General features: G+C 41.2%; 1 protein-coding gene across 1 annotated transcript in view; it reads right to left on the reverse strand.

The window, feature by feature from the left end:
• The window catches only part of ZMAT1 (zinc finger matrin-type 1), a gene marked incomplete at its 5' end in the record, with an annotated part of 55,128 nt that overhangs the window by 23,611 nt on the left and 8,176 nt on the right, over nucleotides 1–23,341 (reverse strand). The window contains 1 exon segment of the mRNA XM_084870003.1: nucleotides 520–626. Coding sequence (XP_084726129.1) covers nucleotides 520–626 — 107 coding nt within the window.

Below are 23,341 nucleotides of genomic sequence, written 5' to 3' on the forward strand. Positions count from 1 at the left end.
CCTGCACACCCCCTACCGGGGATATGCCCGCAACCAATGTACATGCCCCTGACCAGAATCGAACCTGGGACCTTTTGGTCCACAGACCAACACTCTATCCACTGAGCCAAACCAGTTTTGGCTATCCTCTACATTTTAGAACCCATTTTAGACTCTATTCCAATTCTCTTTTTTCAATTTATCCTTATTGTTTAAAGTAGGGGTGTCGAACTCAATCAGAGAAGGGGCCAAAATCTAAAATCCAGCCTAAATCGGGGGCCGAATGGTTTACTGAACAGTCATAAACTGACAATGTCATAAACTGACAGCGGAGTGCAGTGATGACAGGGCGGTGCGGGCCACATTGCAAGGCCTGGCGGGCTGGATTTGGCCCGAGGACCTTGTGTTTGACACATGTGGTTTAAAGTATTACGGATGTCTGGGCTGGCTCTAGCTCAGCGGTTCCTTCGTCTAAAGTATTACGGATGTCCCTCCTTTTCCCCATTCCAGTCCTATTCCCAGGCCTTATTTTTAACCTACCTCATAATGTGAAATCCTTTGTGATTCAAATGGTAGCACCATTCTGCATACATTACAAAAGTTATCTGTAAAAAGTGCAGCCATTTCCTGTACATTCAAAGTTGTATCTATGAACAAAACAAAGGGAGGTGAGACTATATATATCCCATTAATGAATATTCATAAGTATCATTTTCATTCTTCAACCATATATTATTTCATATACCACCTCAAATCGTATGTTTGTGGACTACAGTAATAGCTTTTTGCTTACTGAGTATGCAATTTAATATGGGCATATTAAGTCTGCCTTTAATGTCTGATGTGGCAAGAATTATTTATTTAGTACTAGAGGCCCGGTGCACAAAATTTGTGCATGGGGGCGGGGGGGGGGGAGGAAGAGTGTCCCTCAGCCCAGCCTGCACCCTATCCAATTTGAAACCCCTCGAGGGATATTCAACTGCCCATTTAGGCCCAATTATGGTAGAATCAGGCCTAAACGGGCAGTTGGATATCCCTATCACAATCCAGGACTACTGGCTCTCAACTGTTTGCCTGCCTGCCTTCTTGATTGCCCCTAACTGCTTCTGCCTGCCAGCCTGATCATCCCTAACCACTCCCCTGCCAGCCTGACTGATGCCTAACTGCTCCCCTGCCAGCCTGATTGCCCCTAATGACCCTCCCCTACAGGCCTGGTCACCCTTAACTGCCCTCCCTTTCAGGTCTGGGTCCCCTCACAACTGCCCTTCCCTGCAGGTCTTGTCGCCCCCAACTTTCCTCCTCTGCCTGATGGGTCACCCCTAATTGGCCTCCCCTGCAGGATTGATCATCCCCAACTGCTCTCCCTTGCAGGCCTGGTCCCTCCTAGCAGCCCTCCCCTGCTGGCCTGATCACCTACAACTGCCCTCCCTTGCAAGCCTGGTCCCTCCCAACTGCCATCCCCTGCTGGCCATCTTGTGGTGGCCATCTTGTATCCACATGGGGGCAGGATCTTTGTTCACATGGGAACAGCCATCTTATGTGTTGGAGTGATGGTCAATCTGCATATTACTCTTATTAGATAGGATAGAGGCCTGGTGCATGGGTGGGGGCTGGCTGGTTTGCCCTGAAGGGTGGAGGTTCCCTTGGGGCATGGAACAGCCTGGACAAGGGGCCTGTGGTGGTTTTCAGGCCGGCCATGCCTCCCAGGGCCTCAAGTGTAGCCCCTGGTATCTGGGATTTATTTATCTTCTATAATTGAAACTTTGTAGTGTTGAGCAGAGACCAGGGCCTGCCCATAAGATTGGCTTCCTCCATCACCATGGGCAACCCAAGCCTCCTGCTCTCTCCAGCTCTGTGGATGCAGCCATTTTTGTTGGGATTTTTTATTTTCTATAATTTAAACTTTGTAACCTTAAGCAGAGGCCAGGGCAGGCCAGAGCAGGTGGGAAGTTTGGCTTCCTCCATTGCTGGGGAAACCCAAGCCTCCTGCTCTCTCCCTGGCTGCAGCCATCTTTGTTGGGTTAATTTGCATACTCGCTCCTGATTGGCTGGTGGGCATGGCTGATTGGCATAGCGGCAGTATGGTCAATTTGCATGTTTCTCTTTTATTAGTGTAAATGGTAAATCTAGGCACTACCATTCCAAAGGAAAAGTTATAGGAGTATGAGTGACTTCATGAGCTTCATGGAATGATTTGGGACACCAATAATGACAGGCAGGATTAAAACACCCATCCCTGGAATTGTGTGTTCTACAGCGACAATCCAAAGAAAGGGATTATTTTAAGACTGTCATTTATCTGGGCCAATTGCCCCAGTACTATGTAAAAATCACGTGGAGGCCTGGCCAGGTGGTTCGATTGATAGGAGCATCCTCCCATACACCAAAAGGTCTCAGGTTTGATTCCCAGTCAGGGCACATACCTAGGTTACGGTTTCAATTCCCAGTCAGGGTGGTTATGGGAGGCAACTAATCGATGTTTCTCTCTCTCTCTCTCCCTCTCCCTCTCTCTCTCTCTCTCTCTCTCTCTCTCTCTCTCTCTATCTCTCTCTCTATCTCTATCTCTCTCCATCCCTCCAGCTCCCCATTCCCCCCTCCCATTCTCTAAAATCAATAAAAACATATCCTCAGATGAGTATTAAAAACAAAATAAATAAAAATCACATGGAACCACCAATAAACTTTGCACATGGTAGTCAAAAATCCTCCATTGTTGTACAAACACTAGCACATTCATTTGGCCAAACAACTCTCACACAGCCCCAAAGATATAAAATAATCTATATATATATATAAAAGCCTAAGAAACCATCCAACTATTTGACCAGCAGCTATGACATTCAATGACCACCAGGGGCAGGTGCTCCAACTGATAGCTATGACTTGCACTGACAACCATGGGGAAGATGCTCAATGCAGGAGCTGCCGAGCTGCAGTGACTTGGCAGCTGCAGTTCTTAGGAGATGCACTGGGAACCAGAGAGGAGTGAGCCTGATTCTGGGATGTGTCATCATCCAATAATTGTCCTCTCACAATCCGGGGCCCCTCAGAGAATGTCAGAGAGCCAGTTTTTGTCTGATCCCTGAAGACCAGGCCAAGGGACCCCACTGGTGTGCGAATCTGTGTACCAGGCCTCTAGTGTTGATATAATAACATCTAGAAATTATGCTATAGTGTTTCTCATTGTATACCAAAATTTTCTGCATTTACATTTGAAGTCCATACTTCTATCTAAAGTTCTGAACAGCTGCAATGTATTCTGTCAAAGCTTACTAGTTTACTAGAGGCCCAATCTGTGCAAGTGTAGGGCCTCACACCCAAGCTTCACCCAGAAGGTCATCTGAATTGGTCATTCTGCTGTTTGGCAATTCAGTCAATTTGCATATTATGCTTTTATTAATATAGATCTTATAGGGTATAAATCACAAAACATCAAACTTTGCTTGCTATTTGTCTATTTTAATTGAAAAGTTTATACCAGAGTAGAGCCAGTGTGGCTCAGTGGTTAAGCATCAACCTATGACCCAGGAGGTTCTGATTTTATTTTGGATCAGGGCACATGCCCAACTTTTGGGCTCAATCCCCATTAGGGGGCATGCAGGAGGCAGCTGATAAATGGTTCTCTCTCATCATTGATGTTGCTCTTTCTCCATCTCCCTTTCTCTCTGAAATCAATAGCAAAAAAAGAAATGACTTGATGGACAGTTTCAAATGCATCTATATAATATATATTATCACTTATGCATTATATTTTAAATTGTTTTGAAATATATGATTTATCTAACTTTGACTCTAAAATAAGTAAGGCAGAGTGTTTAAAATGTATATCAGGACTTCATTTTAGATTTAAGTATTATATGCAATCTGAGTATAGTGGTAAGATCTTGAACTTACCATTAAAATATTTAATAAGTAAATATTATCACTTGGTGGCAATATAACTTACTATAGAGGCAAAGTTTCCTTTAAGACAACAGATGTTTAAAAATTCATAAAATTTAACACTCATTTCTTTCGTATATTAACCTTTAATTCAAGATTTCCCCACTTCTGATAATCAAAGTTCGAAACTGCAAGATCCAAGATGGCTGCTGATGGGAGAGCAGGCTGCAAGATAGTCTATGAGTAAGGGAATGAAAGAAGAGTGTGTGTGGATGTGCAGGAAGTGTCTAAACTTATAAGTGAGGGACAGATATTTCCCAGGGACTGCTGGACGGGGCTCCCCTGGCCAGTCAGCCTCTACTGCTGCTTAAATCTCTCCTGGAGTGGCCATCGCTGCCACAGAGACTGTGCCATCTTGAAGAGGAGAGTGGCGTTGAACTGAAGCCCAACATTACCTTCCACTTGTGAGATCTTGTATACCTTCTGGGACCCTACAACAACAAACCCCAGGGACAAGCTGCCTCAGCTGCGAACCCAGGAATACTAAGACTCCAGCCTCTCTGACCGCAGTCACCTAGAAAGTCAGTCCAGGAGGAGACAAAGCCAAAGCGACGTGAATATGCAGGTGAGCCCTGCGCCTTCTCACAGAGCAGATAGAAAGAACAACTGAATCAATTACATCCACTGGAAATGGCAAATTAAACACAATTGGTAAGTCAATACATGAACAGAAAGGTCAGATATTGTCTAAAGAAATGACAGAGAGAGCTACATAACCAGACATCCATAGAGGAGAGATCATGGGGAGACAAGGGAACAGCCCACATATGAAAGAAAAGGAGGAATCGCCAGAAAAGAAAGTAAAGGAAATAGAGGCAAGCAATATGTCAGAGAAATAATTCAGAGCAATGATCATAAGGTCACTGAAAAGGGTGCAAGACAAATTCAACAATGTGTGTAAGAACTAAGAGGAAATAAAAAACAAAGAAGAAATTAAAAATTACATCACTGCAAAAAATAACACAATAGAAAGCATCAAGAGTAGACTAGAAGAAGCAGAGGATCATATCAGTGATCTAGAAGACAAGGTAAAAAAAATACCCAAGCAGAGCAGCATCTAAAAAAAAATAATAATAATTAGCCGGGACCGGTTTGGCTCAATGGATAGAGCGTCGGCTTGGGGACTGAAGGGTCCCGGGTTCGATTCCGGTCAAGGGCATGTACCTTGGTTGCGGGCATGTCCCCAATGGGGGGTGTGCAAGAGGCAGCTGATCAATGACTCTCTCTCATCGATGTTTCTAACTATCTCTCTCCCTTCCTCTCTGTATAAAATCAATAAAATATATTTTAAAAAAATAAAATAAAATAAAATAAAAATAATAATTAAAAAACAGGAGGAGAATCTAAGGGAACTTTGGGACGATACGAAATGAAACATCAGCATAATGGGGGTACCAGAAGAAGAGGAAACTGATAAGGAATAGAAAACCTGTTTGAAGAAATAATGACAGAAAACTTCCCTCATGTAGGGAAGACAAAATTCACACTAGTCCAAGAAGCTCACAGAGTCCCAAACAAAATGAACCCTAAAAGACTGACATCAAGACACAATATAATTAAACTGGCAACACCAACTACAAAATAAGAATCTTAAAGGCTGCCAGAGAGAGACAGAAAGTTGCCTACATAGGATTCCCCCATCAGAGTAGTGACTGGTTTCTCAACAGAAACACATCAGGCCAGAAAGGAATGGAATGAAATATACAAGGTGATGCAAAGGAAGGGGCTAAATCCAAGAATACCCAGAAAGGCTATCAATCAAAATTGAGGGGGAAATCAGGAGCTTCACAGGAAAAAAAGGACTAAGGGAATTTATCTCCACCAAACCAGCAATGCAAGAAATGCTAAAGCAGGGGTCTTCAAACTACGGCCCGCGGGCCACATGCGGCCCGCAGAGGAGTCTGATCCTGCCTGCCAGGTTTTTTGGGCAGTGAGCGCAGCCGAGGTGTTACAGTAGGAATTAGTAGTTCATATAGTCTGGCCCTCTAGCTCTCTGAGGGACCGCGATCTGGCCCCCACTTTAAAAAGTTTGAGGACCCCTGTGCTAAAGGGTTTGCTGTAAAAAGAAGAATATGAAGGGAAGAAGGAACACAAGGGTAAAGAATAAAAATGGTGACAAACAAGTACATATCAATAATAACTGTAAATATAAATGGATTAAATGCCCCAATCAAAAGAAATAGGGTAGTTGAGTGGATAAGGAAACATCTGCTGTTGAAGGGAAAATCACCTCAGAACAATGGACTCACACAGACTGATGGTGAAGGGATGGGAAAAGGTTTTTCTGGTGAATGGAAAAAAAGGCTGGGGTAGCAATACTTATATCTGACAAATTAGACCTCAAAGTGAAGGCCATACAAGAGATAAGGAAGGCCACTTCATAATACTCAAGGGAGTATTCAACAAGAAGATATAACTATGGTAAACATATATGCACCCAATACAGAAGCACCCAAATATGTAATAAACTTGTGGAGGATATCAAGGGAGAAATTGGCAACAATACAGTCATAGTAAGGGACATTAATATCCCACGAGCACCAATGAACAAATTTCTAAACAAAAAATCAGCAAAGAAACATCAATCCTAAATGACTCACTAGATCAGATTAACTTAATTGACATCTTCAGAACATTTCACCCCAAAACCACAGAATATATATATTCTTCTCAAGTGTGCATGGGTTCTTTTCAAAGATAGACCACATATTAGGACACAGGCAACGCCTCTTCAAATTCAAGAAGACAGAAATCATATCAAGCATCTTCTCAGATCCCAATGGCATAAAACTAGAAATCAACTACTACAAAAACAAAAAACAAAAAACAAAAAAATCAAACGCCTGGAGGCTAAATCACGTGATATTAAACAATGATTGGGTTACCAAAGAGATCAAAGAAGAAATAAAAATCATCATGGCAACTAATAAAAACACAACAATCCAAAATCTATAGGACACGGTGAAAGTAGTCTTGAGAGGGAAGTTCATAGCTCTACAGGTCTATCTCAAAAAACAAGAAACATTGGTAATAAGTTATCTCAGCATACAACTCAAAGAGTAAGAAAGAGAGCAACAAGAAAAGGCCAGTGTAAGCAGTAGGAAGGAAATAATAAAGATCAGAGTGGAGAAAAACAACATAGACACACACACACACAAAATCAACAGAACCAAGATATGCTTCTTTGAAAGGATAAACAAGATTGATGAACCTCTAGCCAAGCTCGCCATGAAGCAAAGAGAGAGAACCCATATAAACAACATTTGAAATGAAAGTGGTGAAGTAACAACTGATCCCACAGAAATACAAATGATTATGAAAAAATATTATGAACAACTTTATTCCAATAAAATGGACAACCTAGATAAAATGGACATATTCTTAGAAAAATACAAGCTCCCAAAACTCAGTCAAGAAGAATAAAAATCCTGAATAACTACTGAGTAAATTGAAGCAGTGATAAAAAAAATCTTCCAGCAAACAAAAGCACTGGTCTGGAAAGCTTTACAGGGGGAGTTCTAACAAACATTCACAGAAGAACTAAAACCCATTCTCCTCAGCTATTTCAAAAAAAAAAAAAAAATGCAGGAGGTAGGCACACTTCCAAGCTCTTTCTATGAAGCCAGCATTATCTTAATTCCAAAGCCAGACAAAGGCACCATAAAAAAAGAACTACAGGCCAATATCCTTGATGAACATAGATGCTAAAATCCTCAACAAAATTCTAGCAAATTGGATTCACAAGTACATTAGAAAGATCATACACATTACCAAGTGTATTCTGGGTATTCAAGGATGGTACAATAGCCACAAATCAATAAAGGTGATACTAAAAAATAAAAAATAAAAAATAAAGGTGATACACCACATAAACAAACTGAGAGACAAAAATCACATAATCATATCAATCAATGCTGAAAAAGCATTTTACAAAATCCAACACCCTTTCTTGATAAAATCTCTCAGCAACATGGGGATAGAGGGATCATACCTCAACATAATAAAAGCCTTATATGATAAACCTACAGTCAACATCATACTCAATGGGCAAAAATTAAATTCATTTCCCCTACGAACAGGAACAAGACAGGGATGCCCACTTTCACCACTGCTATTCGATATAGTACTAGAAGTGCTAATCATAGTGATCAGACAAGAAGAAGAATTAAAAGGCATCCAAATTGGAAAGGAAGAAGTAAAACTGTCCTTATTCACAGATGACATGATACTATACATAGAAAACTCCAAAGACTCCATTAAAAAACTACTAGACCTAATAAATGAATTTAGCATTGTAGCAGGAAACAAAATTAACACCCGGAAATCTATGGCCTTTCTATTCACCAATAATGAACTCACAGAAAGAAAGAAAAATCCATTTACCATTGCACCAGAAAATTAAGATATCTAGCAATAAACTTAACTAAGAACTTAAAAGGCTTGTACTCAGAAAACGTCAGTACATTGTAAAAAGAGTAGAGGAATACATAAACAAATGGAAGAATATACCATGTTCATGGATTGGTAGAATTGACATAATTAAAATGTCCATACTATCCAAAGAAATCTACAGATTCAATGCAATTCTCATTAAAATACCAATGGCATATTTCAAAGATCTAGAACAAACTCTCCAAATATTCATCTGGGGTAAAATAAAATAAAAGACCCTGAATAGAAGAACTAAGTTGGAGGGATCACATTACCAGATATCAAGGTATATTACCAAGCCATGGTTCTCAATACTGCCTGGTACTGGCACAAGAACAGGCACATTGACCGATGGAACAGAACAAAGAACCCAGAAATCGACCCAAGACATTATGCTCAATTAATATTTGACAAAGGAGACAAAAGCATACCATGGAGCCAAAACAGTCCCTTTAATAAATGGTGCTGGGAAATTTGGACAGATACATGAAAAAAATGAAACTACATCACCAAATTACACCATACACAAAACAACTCAAAATAGCTAAAGGACTTAAATGTAAGACAGGAAACTATAAAAATCCTACAAGACTCCATAAGCAGCAAAATAGCAGACATATGTAGTAGCAATATCTTTACATAAACAGCTCCTAGGACAATGGAAACTAACGAGAAAATAAACAAATGGGACTACATAAAAATAAAAAGCTTCTGCACAGCTAAAGAAACCATCCACAAAGCAACAAGAAAGCCCACTACATGGGAGAACATATTTTCCAATGATATTTCCAGTAATGGTTTAATCTCCAAAACTTATGGAAAACTAATACAATTTAACAAAAGGAAGATAAACAACCCAATCAAAAAATGGGCAATGGACCTAAATAGATACTTTTCAAAAGAAGACATAAGGAAGGCCAAGAGACATGAAAACATGCTCACAATCACTAATCATCCGAGAAATGCAAATCAAAATGACAATGCAGTACCATCTCGGATCTGTCAGAATGGCTATCATCAACAAATCAACAAACAAGTGCTGGCAAGGATTCAGAGAAAAAGGTACCCTCGAGCACTGTTGGTGGGAATGCAGACTGGTGGGAGTGCAGCCACTGAGGAGAACAGTATGGAGTTTCCTCAAAAAACTAAAAATGCAACTCCCATTTGACCCAGTGTTCCCACTTCTAGGACTATATCCCAAGAAACACTAATCAGAAAGGATATATGCACCCCTATGTTTATAGCAGCATAATTTACAATAGCTAAGATTTGGGAACAGCTTAAGTGCCATCAGCAGATGAGTGGATTAGAAAACTGTGGTACATCTACACAATGGAATACTATGCTGCTATTAAAAAGAATGAACTTTTACCATTTGCAATAGTGTGGGTGTAATTGGAGAGCATTATGCTAAACCAAATAATCCAGTCAGATAAAGATAAACATCTCATGATGTTGCTCATTTATGAAAAATAATGAACAACATAAACTGATTAACAAAAACAGATTCAGAGACAAAGAAGCATCTTTCAAACCATCAAACCTCAGAGGGAAGGTATGGGAGGGTGGGGTTAAGGGGAGAGATCAACCAAAGGATTTATGTATGCAAGCATATGAGCCTAACTAATGGACTCAGACAATAGGGGGGTGAGGGCATGAGTGGGGGGAGTTGGTAGGCAATGGGGAGATAAGGACACATTGTAATACCTTAATCAATTTTAAAAATTAATTTTAAAAAAGCCATCTACATCTATACAATAGAATACGATGCCACTATAAAAAATCAGCTTTTACCATTTCCACAATATAGGTGGAACTGGAGAGCATTATGCTAAGCAAAATAAGCCAGTCGGAGAAAGATAAATATCACATGATCTCACTCATATGTGGGATATAATGATCAACATAGTTTGATGAAAAAGAATAGATAGATCTAGAGACAAACGGTAGGGGAAGGTGGAGTTAGAGAGCAACCAAAGGATTCGTATGCATGCATATTAGCATAAGCAATGGACACACACACTGGATCAGGGGGGGCTTGCTCAAGGTGGGAATGGCTTGGAGGGGGGGTCAATTGGGGAAAAAGGAGACATGTGTAAAACTTTAGACAATAATAACAATAAAAAAATTTGAAACTGATACTCCATTTGCGAAATACCAAGCCTGAGTATTTTAATCCAGCCTTTCATTATTGGTGCTCCAGGTCATTTCCATGAAGCCCATGAAGTTACTGGTGGCCTTTTAATTTTTCCTTTGAAATAGGATGGCCTAGACTTATTGCCTTTGACTAGTTTTTTCAAACAAGTTCTTGATCTCTTTTTCTTTATTAAATGGCGTAATATTCCAGGCTCAAAATCACAGACATTCTTCTACCCAGCAAATCAGTTTCATGTCAATTCTTACGTATAATGTCATTTCATATTCATTTCAACCTTTTCATTTTCCATAACACTACCTTAGTTCAGGCCCTACATGCCTTTGAGCACCATTTAGCTTTATTGACTTTTATTGAGGAAAGTTTAGAAGTACTGTGGTAGACATTTTAGAAAAGGGGGGGGGGGGGAGTGAGCACTTATTGAAGGCCTTTAATATGCCAAACAAGGTAACTGTTATATCTTTAAAACAAATCTGCAAGGTAAAGCATTTCCCACATTGTGAAAGTAAGGAAATTGGAATTCAGGGAAATCAAAATAATTTGTCACATGTATTATTTGGTGGTGCTGGCACCTAAAACTTTGTTTTATCTTGACTTTTCCATTATACACACATAATAGTTCCATATGGTGGAAATGATAATGCAAGTGCATAATTCCTAATTTCAAGGAATTTAAAAATTAGTAAGGAAGATAATATGTGTATAGAAATAACTATGATCCCAAGATCCAAGTGTCATAAGTGCTATAAAATATAAAGTACAGTATGTTCCTGCTGAGGAGTTTGAGAAAAGCTTTCTAGAAGAGAACATGTTTTGAATTAAGTTTTAAAAGATGTGCAAAATTCAGATAAAAAAGAATGGAATCTACTTTGCAGATTGGTTTAAAGGGCTAAAGATATAACAGTTACCTTGCTTGGCATATAGAAGGACTTCAATAAATGCTCAGTTTTTTGACGGGGGAAACAAGAGTATGAAGGAGAATAACTAAAAGCTTTGAATGTGACCAAACCATAATCAGCTTCATGAGGGCACCTGAATTTAATTCTGCATTCAACAAAGAAAAAGAAGAGACTTAAAATGGAGATATGAATTAGGAACCAATTTTGTTGGGAGCCATCAGAGTTGAGACAAGCAGCTCCGTCTTAAGAAAATACAGCTCCATCTTAGAATTAAGTTCCTTCTAGCAGAAGTTATGCGGTGCCCTGCGGGTTTGGCCAGAAGCTAAAGATTAACCTGAGGCTTAGCACATCTTGCTCTGGAGGATCTCTGCAACGTCCCCTTCCTGATCCTCCCCCATAGCTAGCCTGGCCTTGGAATGTTACACCTTGGAATGTTACACCGCCCTGGCAGTTAGCCAATCCTGTGTTGCCAGGTACCTTACCACCTTGTCATTCAGTGCCTAAACCAATTATACACTGTCAAAGACCCCGCTGCATAGGCAACCCTGCCCCCCTTTGTTCCTGCTGTATATATACTGCCATTCCAAAAATAAAGTTTGAGGCTTGATCAGAACTTTGTCTTGCCTCCATTTCTCCGTGCCCCTGTCCCTTCTTTTCATCCTCCACAGGTCCTCCCTCTCCCCACGTTGCTGTGCCCAGGGGGTCGGGGCACAATTTCAGGCAAGTGGTCATCAGATTTGAACCAGATTGGACAGAAGATGCCTACACACACACACACACACACACACACACACACACACGAGTGAATATAGGAGGCACATCTATCAAAATTAGAGGGTATTAAAGCCTGAGCTTAGAACTTGCTATTAATGCAATAAGTCTTTTGATCTATAACATTTAACATTAAGCAATGTTTTCTTGATGCAAGAAGTGGAACTTTGACCTTAGGTGCAATAAATTCACCTACAATTACTTGTCAATGGCAAATTCTTTGTGGGTGTACTATAATGAATGTGTTGATGTTTAACTTCAGTATATCAAAAAGTAATACACAAAAACCTGAAATTAAGAAAGAAGATAGAGTGATGATGCGTATTAAAATTTACTTTAAAAGGATTTATCCTAATTTTCTTTAACGAACATACTTACCTAATCAATTCAAATATGATTACATTCACATTCAAAATTTCAGGAACAAATCTCCATGTAAATGTCATTCGTACGCAGAGTTTTACATCAAATTCACATGCACAGATTTTCAAAATCATATATGCTGAATTACAATAAAAATGTGACAATTAAACACAGTTAATGAGAAAGATTCAGTAGTCAGTACGTTTATTTAGATTTTCACAGATATGTTATATCTACCACAGTAGAAATAAAATGATTCCCAGCTATGTATGTTCTTAAAAATAAATTAAAAATCTAAAAACAAATCTCTGCAGGTAACTTAATATATCCAGAAGTAATTCTGATGATCAACCACATTGGGAATCACTGCCCTACAGGATAGGCTCAGATCCTGACATATAATGGCTATCCAATAGCTATTTGGTGACTCAGCTAGTTGATATAAAGGTCTTGTGACCTAGAATGATACGTATCAAGCTAAATGTATTTTAGTGTAACCAGAATAAAAATTTTTTTAAAGGAAGAAAATAATCTTTGCCACTACCTCCAATCTATTTAAATCTCCAGGGTTATGGCCCAAGAACATGTGTTTTTAAACAGGGTCCCCAAGTTATCTCTTAAAAACTGCCAACTAGCCAAAACCGGTTTGGCTCAGTGGATAGACTCAGATAGAGCATTGGTCTGTGGACTGAAAGGTCCCAGGTTTGATTCCGGTCAAGGGCATGTACCTTGGTTGCGGGTACATCCCCAGTAGGGGTTGTGCAAGAGGCAGCTAATCGATGATTCTCTCTCATCGATGTTTCTAGCTTTTATCCCTCTCTCTTCCTCTCTGCAAAAAATCAATAAAATATATATATTTTTTTTAAAACTACCAACTAAGTGATCCTAGTTAAACCTTCCACCAAGGAAGTTTTCAACTCTGACTGTATATTAAAATCACCTGAGTTGTTTTTAAAACACCAATATCCAGGCTCCATCCAAGACTAATTAGCCAGAATCTCTGGAGTGGTTCCCAGTCATAGTTTTATTTGTTTTTATTGTTGACATTATTAGAGATGTTCCCTATTTCCCTCCCTTTACGCACCTCCACCCAGCCTCAGCCTAACCCCCACCCCACCTCTGGCCATCACCACACTGTTGTGTATGTCCACAGGCTATGCATATATGTTATCTGGTTAATGGCTTCACCTTTCATTCAGTCCCCCTCTCCTCTGACCTCTGTCAGTCTGTTCCATGTATCTATGCCTCTAGTCCTATTTTGTCAGGTTATTTTGTTTATTAGATGCCACATAAAAGTGAGTTCATATGGTATTTGTCTTTCTCTGTCTGACTTATTTCACTTAGCATAATAAACTCCAGGTCCATCCTTGCTGTCACAAAGTTGAGTTCCTTTTTTGTACAACCACATAGCTTTCCATTGTGAAAATGTACCTACCTCGGCATTTTTATCTATTCATCTACTGATGGGCACTTGGGCTGTTTCCAGATCTTGGCTATTGTAAATTCTACTATGAACATAGGGGTGCGTGTATTCTTTCTGATTGATGTTTCAGAATTGATAGGATATTCCTAGAATTTTTTTAAGGAAACTCCATACTGTTTTCTACAGTGGTTGCATCAGTCTACATTCCTATAAACTGTTCCCTTTTCTCCACATCCTCACCAGTACTTGTTTTTTATTTATTGATGGGAGCCTTTCTTACAGGTGTGAAGTGATACCTCGTTGTGGTTTTAATTTGCATCTCTGATGATTATTGATGAGGAGCATTTTTTCATATGTCTCTTGGACATCTGTTTGTGCTCTTTGGAGAAGTGTCTATTAAGGTCCTTTGCTCTTTTTAATTGAATGTTTGTCTTCCTGGTGTTGACTTGTATTTGTTTTTTAAAGCTTTCCAGGTGATTATGTTGCACAGTGAAGAATGAGAAGCACTGGTATCTTTTTAGCAATCAAATTTTCATGTGTTTTTATTAAACTACTAGGGGCCCAGTGCATGAATTTGTACTCCTTAAAAGGAATTGTGGGCCACAAGGCTGCAGTGGGCACAGGGTCGGGTCTTAGTCCATCCTCTGCGCCCCTACCTGGCCTCTCCCACCGTGCCCCTGGTCTCCTGTCTGCCAGCAGCCCTGCTCCCACCACTGCTACTTCTACCCACTGACAGCACAGAGAGATTGGAGCTAGCACCAGCAGTGGGTGCAAGCAGGGCTGGCACTGTCAACAGGTGCAAGCTGCAAATGCCAGTCCTGATCACCCCTCAGGAGCAGGGGGAGGTGGAGAAGCCCTCAGGGGTGATCAGAGCAAGCACCTATCACTCGCACCGGCTGACAGTGCCAAGTGATCAGGACTGTCACCAGACACTGGCAGTGGGTATGAGTGGCAGCTCCAGTGCCAGCTGCGGGTGCAAGCAGGGCCATCACTGGCAGTTGGTGCGAGTGCCCATCAGGATGGCAGAGCACAGGAGCAAAGAATTTTCATTAACACATCAAGTGCCCAGTCAGTCACTGGTGACTAACACCGGAAGACAAAACAGGCTGAGCGCTTAACGTGTTAAACACCAGAGGCTTGCCCTGATAACAGTGACTCGAGCCCTGCCTTGGTCTGGCACCCTAGCTCACCTGCTCCACCATCTCACTGCAGCCTGCCATATTCTTCGCTCTGCCATCTGCTGCTGATGCCTGCCATGTTCCACACATGCCCCTTGGTGGACAGCACACCTCATAGTGAATGTTTGTTCGGTTATTCTGCCATTTGGTCTATTTGCATATTAGGGTTTTATATACATAGATAATCTGATTTCCTAGAGTAGAGGGTCTGGAGCCTTAATGTACATCAGAATCACCATAGAGCATGTTAAAAGAGATTGCTGGGTCCACCCTCAGAATTTCTAATTCAGTAGTTCTGAGATGGGGGCCAAGGAGGTACTTTTTAAAAAAAAAATCCTCACCCAAGGATATTTTTCCATTGATTTTTTTAGAGAGAGTGGAAGAGAAAGGGAAAGACAGAGAGAATATATCAATGTAAGAGAAACACATTGAATGGCTGCCTCCTGCACGCGCCCTGACCAGGGCCCAGGCTGGGGAGGAGCCTGCAATCAAGGTACATGCTCATGACTGGAATCAAACCCAGAACCTTTCGGTCCACAGGCCGATGCTATATTCACTGAGTCAAACAGGTTAGGGCAGTGGTTGGCAAACTGCGGCTCACGAGCCACATGCAGCTCTTTGGCCTCTTGAGTGTGGCTCTTCCACAAAATACCATGTGTGGGCATGAACATACAGTGCGATAAAAACTTCGTGGCCCCCATGTGCAGAAGTCTGTTTTTGGTTCTCAAAAGAAATTTCAATCATTGTACTCTTGGTATTTGGCTCTGTTGACTAATGAGTTTGCCGACCACTGTGCTAGGGCATTCAGTATTTTTTTTTTTTTTAAGTTCTTGATGAGATTGATGCTGCTGATCCAGGGAGCCACACATTGAGAATCACTGCCTTAAAGCTTCCATTGATCCTGGTTCTATTCCTTGAATAGTGATAAGTATAATTCCTCTTCTAATATGGAAATCCTGAAATATTTTAAGAGAACTATTACAGTTTTATTTCTTCCCTCCATCTTTAGCCTTTTTGTGAGTTGATCCCAATTCCATCATGTAGCATGATTTTGAGTCCTCTTACTAGTTTTCTGAAATCCCTGCCATTCATAAAGTGCAACATAAACACAATCACCCTAATGGGGTCACTAGAACAAAAACAAACAAAAAAAGTAAATGAGATCATCACCTCATTTTTTTTAAATTGTTGTAAAAAAAACAAACACAAAATTTACCATCTTAACCATTTTTAATTATATAGTTGTATAGTGTTAAGTGTATTCACCTACTTATTTTGAACATTTCTATTAATATAGCCTAAGAAAATGCAACTAGTTCACCTTCTTACACGATATATTCAAAATGGCTGAAAGACAGCCCTGAATGGTGTGGTTGAATTAGTTGTATGTTGTCCCATGAAGTAAAGGGCTGCTGATTTGATTCCCGGTCAGGGCACATGCCTGGGCCTTGACCTGCATCCCTGGTAGGGGACGTGCAGGAAAAAGCCAATACATATTGTGCTCTCCCATTGACGTTTCTCTCTTCCATTAATGTTCCTCTCTCTCTACCTTCTTCTCTCTAAAAATCAATAAACTATTGAAAAAGATTGAGGTTTTTTTAAAAAAAGGATTAGGCTTAAATATATGACTTGAAACCATAAAAATTCCAGAAGAAAATACTGACAGTAAAATCTCTAACATTTTTCTTTACCAATATATATTTTTTTTTCTGATATATTTCCTTGGGCAAGGAAAACAAAAGAAAATATATACAAACTAGAGGCCTGGTGCACAAAATTCGTGCACAGGGGTGTGCCTCAGCCCAGCCTTCACCCTCTCCAATCCAGGACTACTGGCTCCCAACTGCTCACCTGCCTGCCTTCCTGATTGCCCCTAACCGCTTCTGCCTGCCAGCCTGATCACCCCCACTCCCCTGCCAGCCTGACTGATACCTAACTGCTCCCCTTCCAGCCTGTTTTGCCCCTAATTGCCTTCCTCTGCCAACCTGATCACCCCTAACTGCCCTCCCCTGCAGGCTTGATCACCCCAACTGCCCTCCCTTGCAGGCCTGGTTCCTCCCATCTGCCCTACTCTGCTGGCCTAATGCCCACAACTGCCTTCCCTTGCAGATCTGGTCCCTCCCAATTTCCCTTCCCTGTTGGCCATCTTATGGCAGTCATATTGTGTCCATATAGTGTCAGTCATCTTTGACCACATGAGGGCAGCCATCTTGTGTGTTGGAGTGATGGTTGATTTGCATATTATTCTTTTATTACATAGGATTAGGTAGGATAGAGGCCTGGTGCACAGGTGGGGGCTGGCTGGTTTACCCTGAAGGGTGTCCCAGATCAGGGTGGGGGTTCCCTTGGGGCGTGGGGCACCCTGGGTGAGGGGCCTGTGGTGGTTTGCAGGTAGGCCACGCCCCCCTGGTGACCCAAGCGGAGGCCCTGGTATCTGGGATTTATTTATCTTCTATAGTTGAAACTTTGTAGCCTTGAGCAGAGCTAAACCTCCTGCTCGCTCTACGGCTGCAGCCATTTTTGTTGGAATTTGTTTATCTTCTATAATTGAAACTTTGTAGCCTTAAGCGGAGGCCAAGGCAGGCCAGGGCAGGCGGAAAGCTTGGCTTCCTCCATTGCCAGGGAAACTCAAGCCTCCTGCTCTCTCAATGGCTGCAGCCATCTTGGTTAGGTTAATGTGCATACTCACTCATGATTGGCTGGTGGGCATGGCTTGTGGGTAAATGGTCAATTTGCATATTACTCTTTTATTAGATAGGATGGGACAACATCAAACTTAAAAGGTTTTGCATAGCAAAGGAAACCATAAACAAAATAAAAATACAACCTACTAAAAGGGGAAGCTATTCACCAATGATACATCTTATAAGGGTTTAATATCCAAAATTTATAAAGAATTCATACTACTCAATATGAAAAAACAACCAAACAATCCAATTAAAAAATGGCAGAGGGCTGTGGCAATGTGGCTCGGTTAGTTAGAGCCTTGGTTAGCAAACTGCGGCTCGAGAGCCACATGCGGTTCTTTGGCCCCTTGAGTGTGGCTCTTTCACAAAATACCACGGCCTGGCGACTCTATTTTGAAGAAGTGGTGTTAGAAGAAGTTTAAGTTTAAAAAATTTGGCTCTCAAAAGAAATTTCAATCGTTGTACTGTTGATATTTGGCTCTGTTGACTAAAGAGTTTGCCAACCACTGGGTTAGAGCATTGTCCTGTACACCAAAAGGCCATGGATTCAATTCCAGGGCAAGGCACATATCTAGATTTTGGGTTCTTACCTGGTCAGGGTTCATGAGGAAGGCAGCTGATCAATGTTTCTCTCTCACATTGATGCATTGATACGCTCTCTCTCTTTCTCTCTCTCAAATCAATAAAAACATATCCTCAGCTGAGGATTAAAAAGAATGGGCAGAGGACTTCTCTAAAGAGGACATACAGCCTTGCTGGCATGGCTCGGTGGTTAAGCCTGGTGCTTGAGCATCAACCTATGAACCAGGAGGTAGAGGTTTGATTCCCAATCAGGGCACATGCCCCGGGTTGAGGGCTCGATCGTCAGTGTGGGGCATGTGGGAGGTAGCTGATCAATGATTCTCTCATCTTTTATGTTTCTATCTCTCTCTCTCCCTCTTCCTTCCTCTATGAAATCAATAAAAAATATTTTTTAAAAGAGAGGACATACAGATCACACAGAGACATATGAAAAGATGTTCAACATCAAATTAAAACCGCAAGGCTATACCACCTCACACCTGCCAAAATGGTTATTATCAATACATCCACACACAATAAGTGCTGGCTAGGATGTGGAGAAATGAAACACTCAACCTCATGCACAGTTGATGGGAATGAAGATTGGTGCGACCACTATGGAAAACAGTATGGAGTTCCCTTCCAGAATTAAAAATGGAACTGCCTTGTAACCAAGCGATTCCACTTCTGGAGATTTACCTGAAGAAACCCAAAACACTAATTTGAAAGAATATATGCACCCCTATGTTCATTGCAGCATTATTTACAATAGCCAATATATGGAAACCACCCAAGTGCCTATCAATAGACAAGTGCATAAAGAAGTGGTACATACATACAATGGAATATTACTCGACCATAAAAAAGTCAAATCTTACCATTTGAGACAGTATGGATGGACCTAGAGGGTATTATGCTAAGTGAAATAAGTCATTTCCATGAAAGACAAATATCATTATTTCACTTATATGTGGAATCTAAAGGACAAAATAAAGTTGAAACACACTCATAGATACAGAGAGCAGACTGATGGTTGCCAGAGAGGAGGGGTTTTGGTGGACTAGGTGAAAGAGGTGAAGGTATTAAGTATAAATTAGTAGTTTCATAATAGTTACAGGGATGTAAAGTACAGCATAAGGAATACACCAATAGACAATAATGTTGAAATGACTTATGGTTGCCAAGTGGGTGCTAAAAATATCAGGGGAAACATTTTGTAAAGTGTATGATTGGCCACTATGATGTACAGCTGAAGCCAATAAAATGTTGAAAGTGAACTGCCATTTAAAAATGAAAATTAGCTGAAACTGGTTTGGCTCAGTGGTAGAGCATCGGTCTGCAGACTGAAAGGTCCCAGGTTCAATTCTGGTCAAGGGCATGTACATTGGTTGCGGGCACATCTCTAGTGGGGGAGGTGCAAGGGGCAGCTGGTCGATGTTTCTCTCTCATCGACATTTCTAGCTCTCTATCCCTCTCTCCTCCTCTCTGTAAAAAAATCAATAAAAATATATTAAAATAATAAAATAAAAATGAAAATTAAATTAAAATTTTAAAAAAAAAACCTTTAAGGCAATATAGCCTAAGATAGTTTCACCATTTTTTGGTGGTCACATCATACTGTTGTCTCATGCTATGCTAACTTTTGACTAAAATATAAGCTTCTTTTTCACTTAAGCTAGTTAAACTTTGTCTCTCTATCTAGAACTTAGTTATATAGTTAAAAAATTTTCAGACCCAATATAAACTTATATTTGTCTCATTAAACATTTATCTTGTTGAATTCTACCAGTTATTCCAGCCTCTCAAAATCTTTTAAATCCTAAATCTGTCAACAGGAGGTTTGTGGAGGGTGTCTTTTTACTAAGAACAATTATATATGATGGGGTATTGTCAGAGGCCACTTCACACTGTCAACTTCTCAAAAGGCATTTACCCTAAGTTTAACATGATTGTAATGATTTATACTTTCTAATGGTGATATCTAAGGCTTGAATAGGTTAAGCAATTTTCCCAAAGTCACACTGCTAGTACATGTCCGGGTCAAATCTGTCTGCCCAAAATATCCCTGAGAACTGGTTGTTAAAAAGGCAAAAGTCTTGTATGAACAACTTCCTCTCCAGGTTTGGCACATGTAAGAAACATATGTCTGCTTCATAAGAGATGCTAAATAAGACCCCACTCTATCCCCATCACCAATATTTGAGATATTATGTTTGGACTCCCAGAAATAAAGAGCCTATCACCAATTGTGAAAGTGAGACAGGAAACTGTTGATAGTACAGATGTTTTTCATCCTGTCTCAAGAAGAAGAGCTAGAAGGCAGGACAATCTCAGGGAGATGTTAAATAAGGGGTCAGGTGAGCAAATGACATTGGCTGTTAGGAAAATGGCTGGGACAGTAACGAATGTTTACTGAGCATTCACTACATGCCAGGAATTAAAGTAAGTGTTCTCACATAGAACTGAGACTTAGAAGTTCATTCTGGTAGGCACAGGGACCAGCTTAAGAATAGCTTAAGAAAATTGGGGATTTGTATCTTTGTTCCTTTCTTTCTTTTCTCTTTACTCTCTTCATGTTTTTCTCTCCCTTAACTGATTAGAATATGAAACGTGTATTTTTATAGTTTGATTGCTAAATATAAGCTAATATTGGTTCTTAAGAGTTGTAAAAAGCACTACACTGAAATTACATTATAGTCTTTGTGCTACTATTAACTAGCTGAATGACTAAGAACATGTAACAACCTTTCAGATTTCCATTTAAGCTTTTTTTTTGTATTTGACTATAAGTTCATTGACATCGATGGAATAATGTATTTTAGATAGGAATACATATACAGAAGCAAAATTTTGGTGGGGTCCTTACAGAAGGATGCAAATATCTTAACTGCTTCCAAATAATAAGTCTATTAGGAAACACAAGAGATTATTTGAAGTTTTAAGCAGCTATATAGTTCATACAAACTTTAAGGTCCTAATATTAGAAAGATCCCAATATTTCCCCCTATTTCTCCATTATCTGCATTTCATTGTCTATGTCCTTACCCTAAAGATGGTTCTCTCCAAAATACTTCTTTGCAAAAACAGACGCACCATTTCTATTACAAAGTACAATGTTTTAGTCATCATAGTGTCAAAAAGGAAAAAATATATATATTATTTTGGTTATAATTTAGGTATAAGAGCTTTACTTTTCTTTCTTGACAATGAATACTAGATTCAGGCAGATGACTGTGCATCTTTCAATCTACTTCAATTAGAAATTAAGAGAGCTAGAGTTAAAATATCTAAATATGTAGATCACACATTAGAATAGTCATGGGGATGTAAAGTACAGCATACGGCCCTGGTCAGCGTAGCTAAGGGGTTAGAGCATCACCCCTCTCACTGAAGGGTCAGGGTTTAAGTCTCAGTCAAGAGCACATGCCTGGATTGCAGGTTTGAACCACAGGTCCCTGCATGTGGGAGGCTAACCAATTGACATGTCTCCCTCACATCAATGTTTCTCTCTCTCCCTCCCTCCCTTCCTTGCCCTCCTTTCCTTCCTTCTACTTTCATTTTAGTATATGTGCTGCTGAAGCCAGCACCCTTCTACTCTCTTTTAAAAAAAAACAATGGAAAAATATCATTGCATGAGGATTAACAACAAAAAAGTACAACAAAGTAATTATAGTCAATAATACTGTAATAACTGTCTATGGTGCCAAGTGGGTACTAAACTTATTGGGGGATCACTTCGCAATTATATAACTGTTTAATCACTATGCTGTAAACCTGAAATTAATCCTACATAATAAAGATGTGATATGCAAATTGACCATCACACCATCGCACAAAGATGGCCACCCCCATGTGGTCACAAAATGGCCACCACAAGATGACTAGCAGGGGAAGGCAGTTGTGGGTGATCAGGCCAGAAGGGAAGGGCAGTTGGGAGTGACTGGGCCTGTAGGGGAGGGAGAGCATTTGGGAGGGAATGAGCCTTCAGAGGAGGGCAGTTAGGGGTGACCAGGCCTGCAGGGGAGGGCAGTTTGGGGGACCAGGCCTGCAGAGGAGGGCAGTTGGGGGCAACTAGGCCTGAAGGGGAGTGCATTTTGGGGGGACCAGGCCTGCAGGGGAGGGAATCTGTGGGGACCAGCCTGAAAAAAGGGCAGTTGGGGTGACCAGGCCTGCAGGGGAGGGCAGTTGGGGATAACTGGGCCTACAGAGGAGGGAAGTTGAGGGGACCAGACCTACAGGGGAGGGCAGTTGGGGATGACCAGGCTGGCAGGGGTGGGCAGTTGTGAGTACCAGACCTGCAAGGGAGGGCAGTTTGGGGAACCAGGCTAGCAGGGGAGGGAAGTTGAGAGTGACTGGGCTAGCAGGAAGGGCAGTTGGGGGTGACCGGGCCTGCAGGGGAGGGCAGTTAGAAGTGACCAGGCCTGCAGGAGAGGGTAGTTGGGGGTGACCAGGCCTATAAGGGAGGGCAGTTGGGAGTGACCAACCCTGTAGGGGAGGGAGAGCATTTGGGGGTAACGGGGCCTGCAGAGGAGGGCAGTTGGGGTGACCAGGCCTGCAAGGGAGGGTTGTTGGGGGTGACCAGGCCTGAAAGGGAGGACATTTGGGGGGACCAGGCCAGCAGGGGAGGATAGTTGGGGGCAACTTGGCCTGCAGGGGAGTACAGTTGGGGGCAACTGGGCCTGCAGGGGAGTGCTGTTGGGGGTGACTGGGCCTTCAGGGTAGGGCAGTTGGCAATCAGGCCAGCTGGGGAGGAAAGTTGGGGGAGATCTGGTCAGCAGGGGAGCAGTTAGACCTGATCAGGCTGGCAGGGTAGTGGTTAGGGGGTGATCAGGCTGGCAGGCAGAAAACGTTAGGAGCAATAAGGCAGGCAGGCAGGCAAGTGGTTGGGAGCCAACAGTTGTGGGTTGAGAGGGATATCTGACTGCTGGTTTAAGCCCAATCCCTGGGATCAG

The sequence above is a fragment of the Pipistrellus hanaki genome, assembly GCF_964339955.1.
Source record: "Pipistrellus hanaki genome assembly, chromosome: X".
Classification (NCBI taxonomy): Eukaryota; Metazoa; Chordata; class Mammalia; order Chiroptera; family Vespertilionidae; genus Pipistrellus; species Pipistrellus hanaki.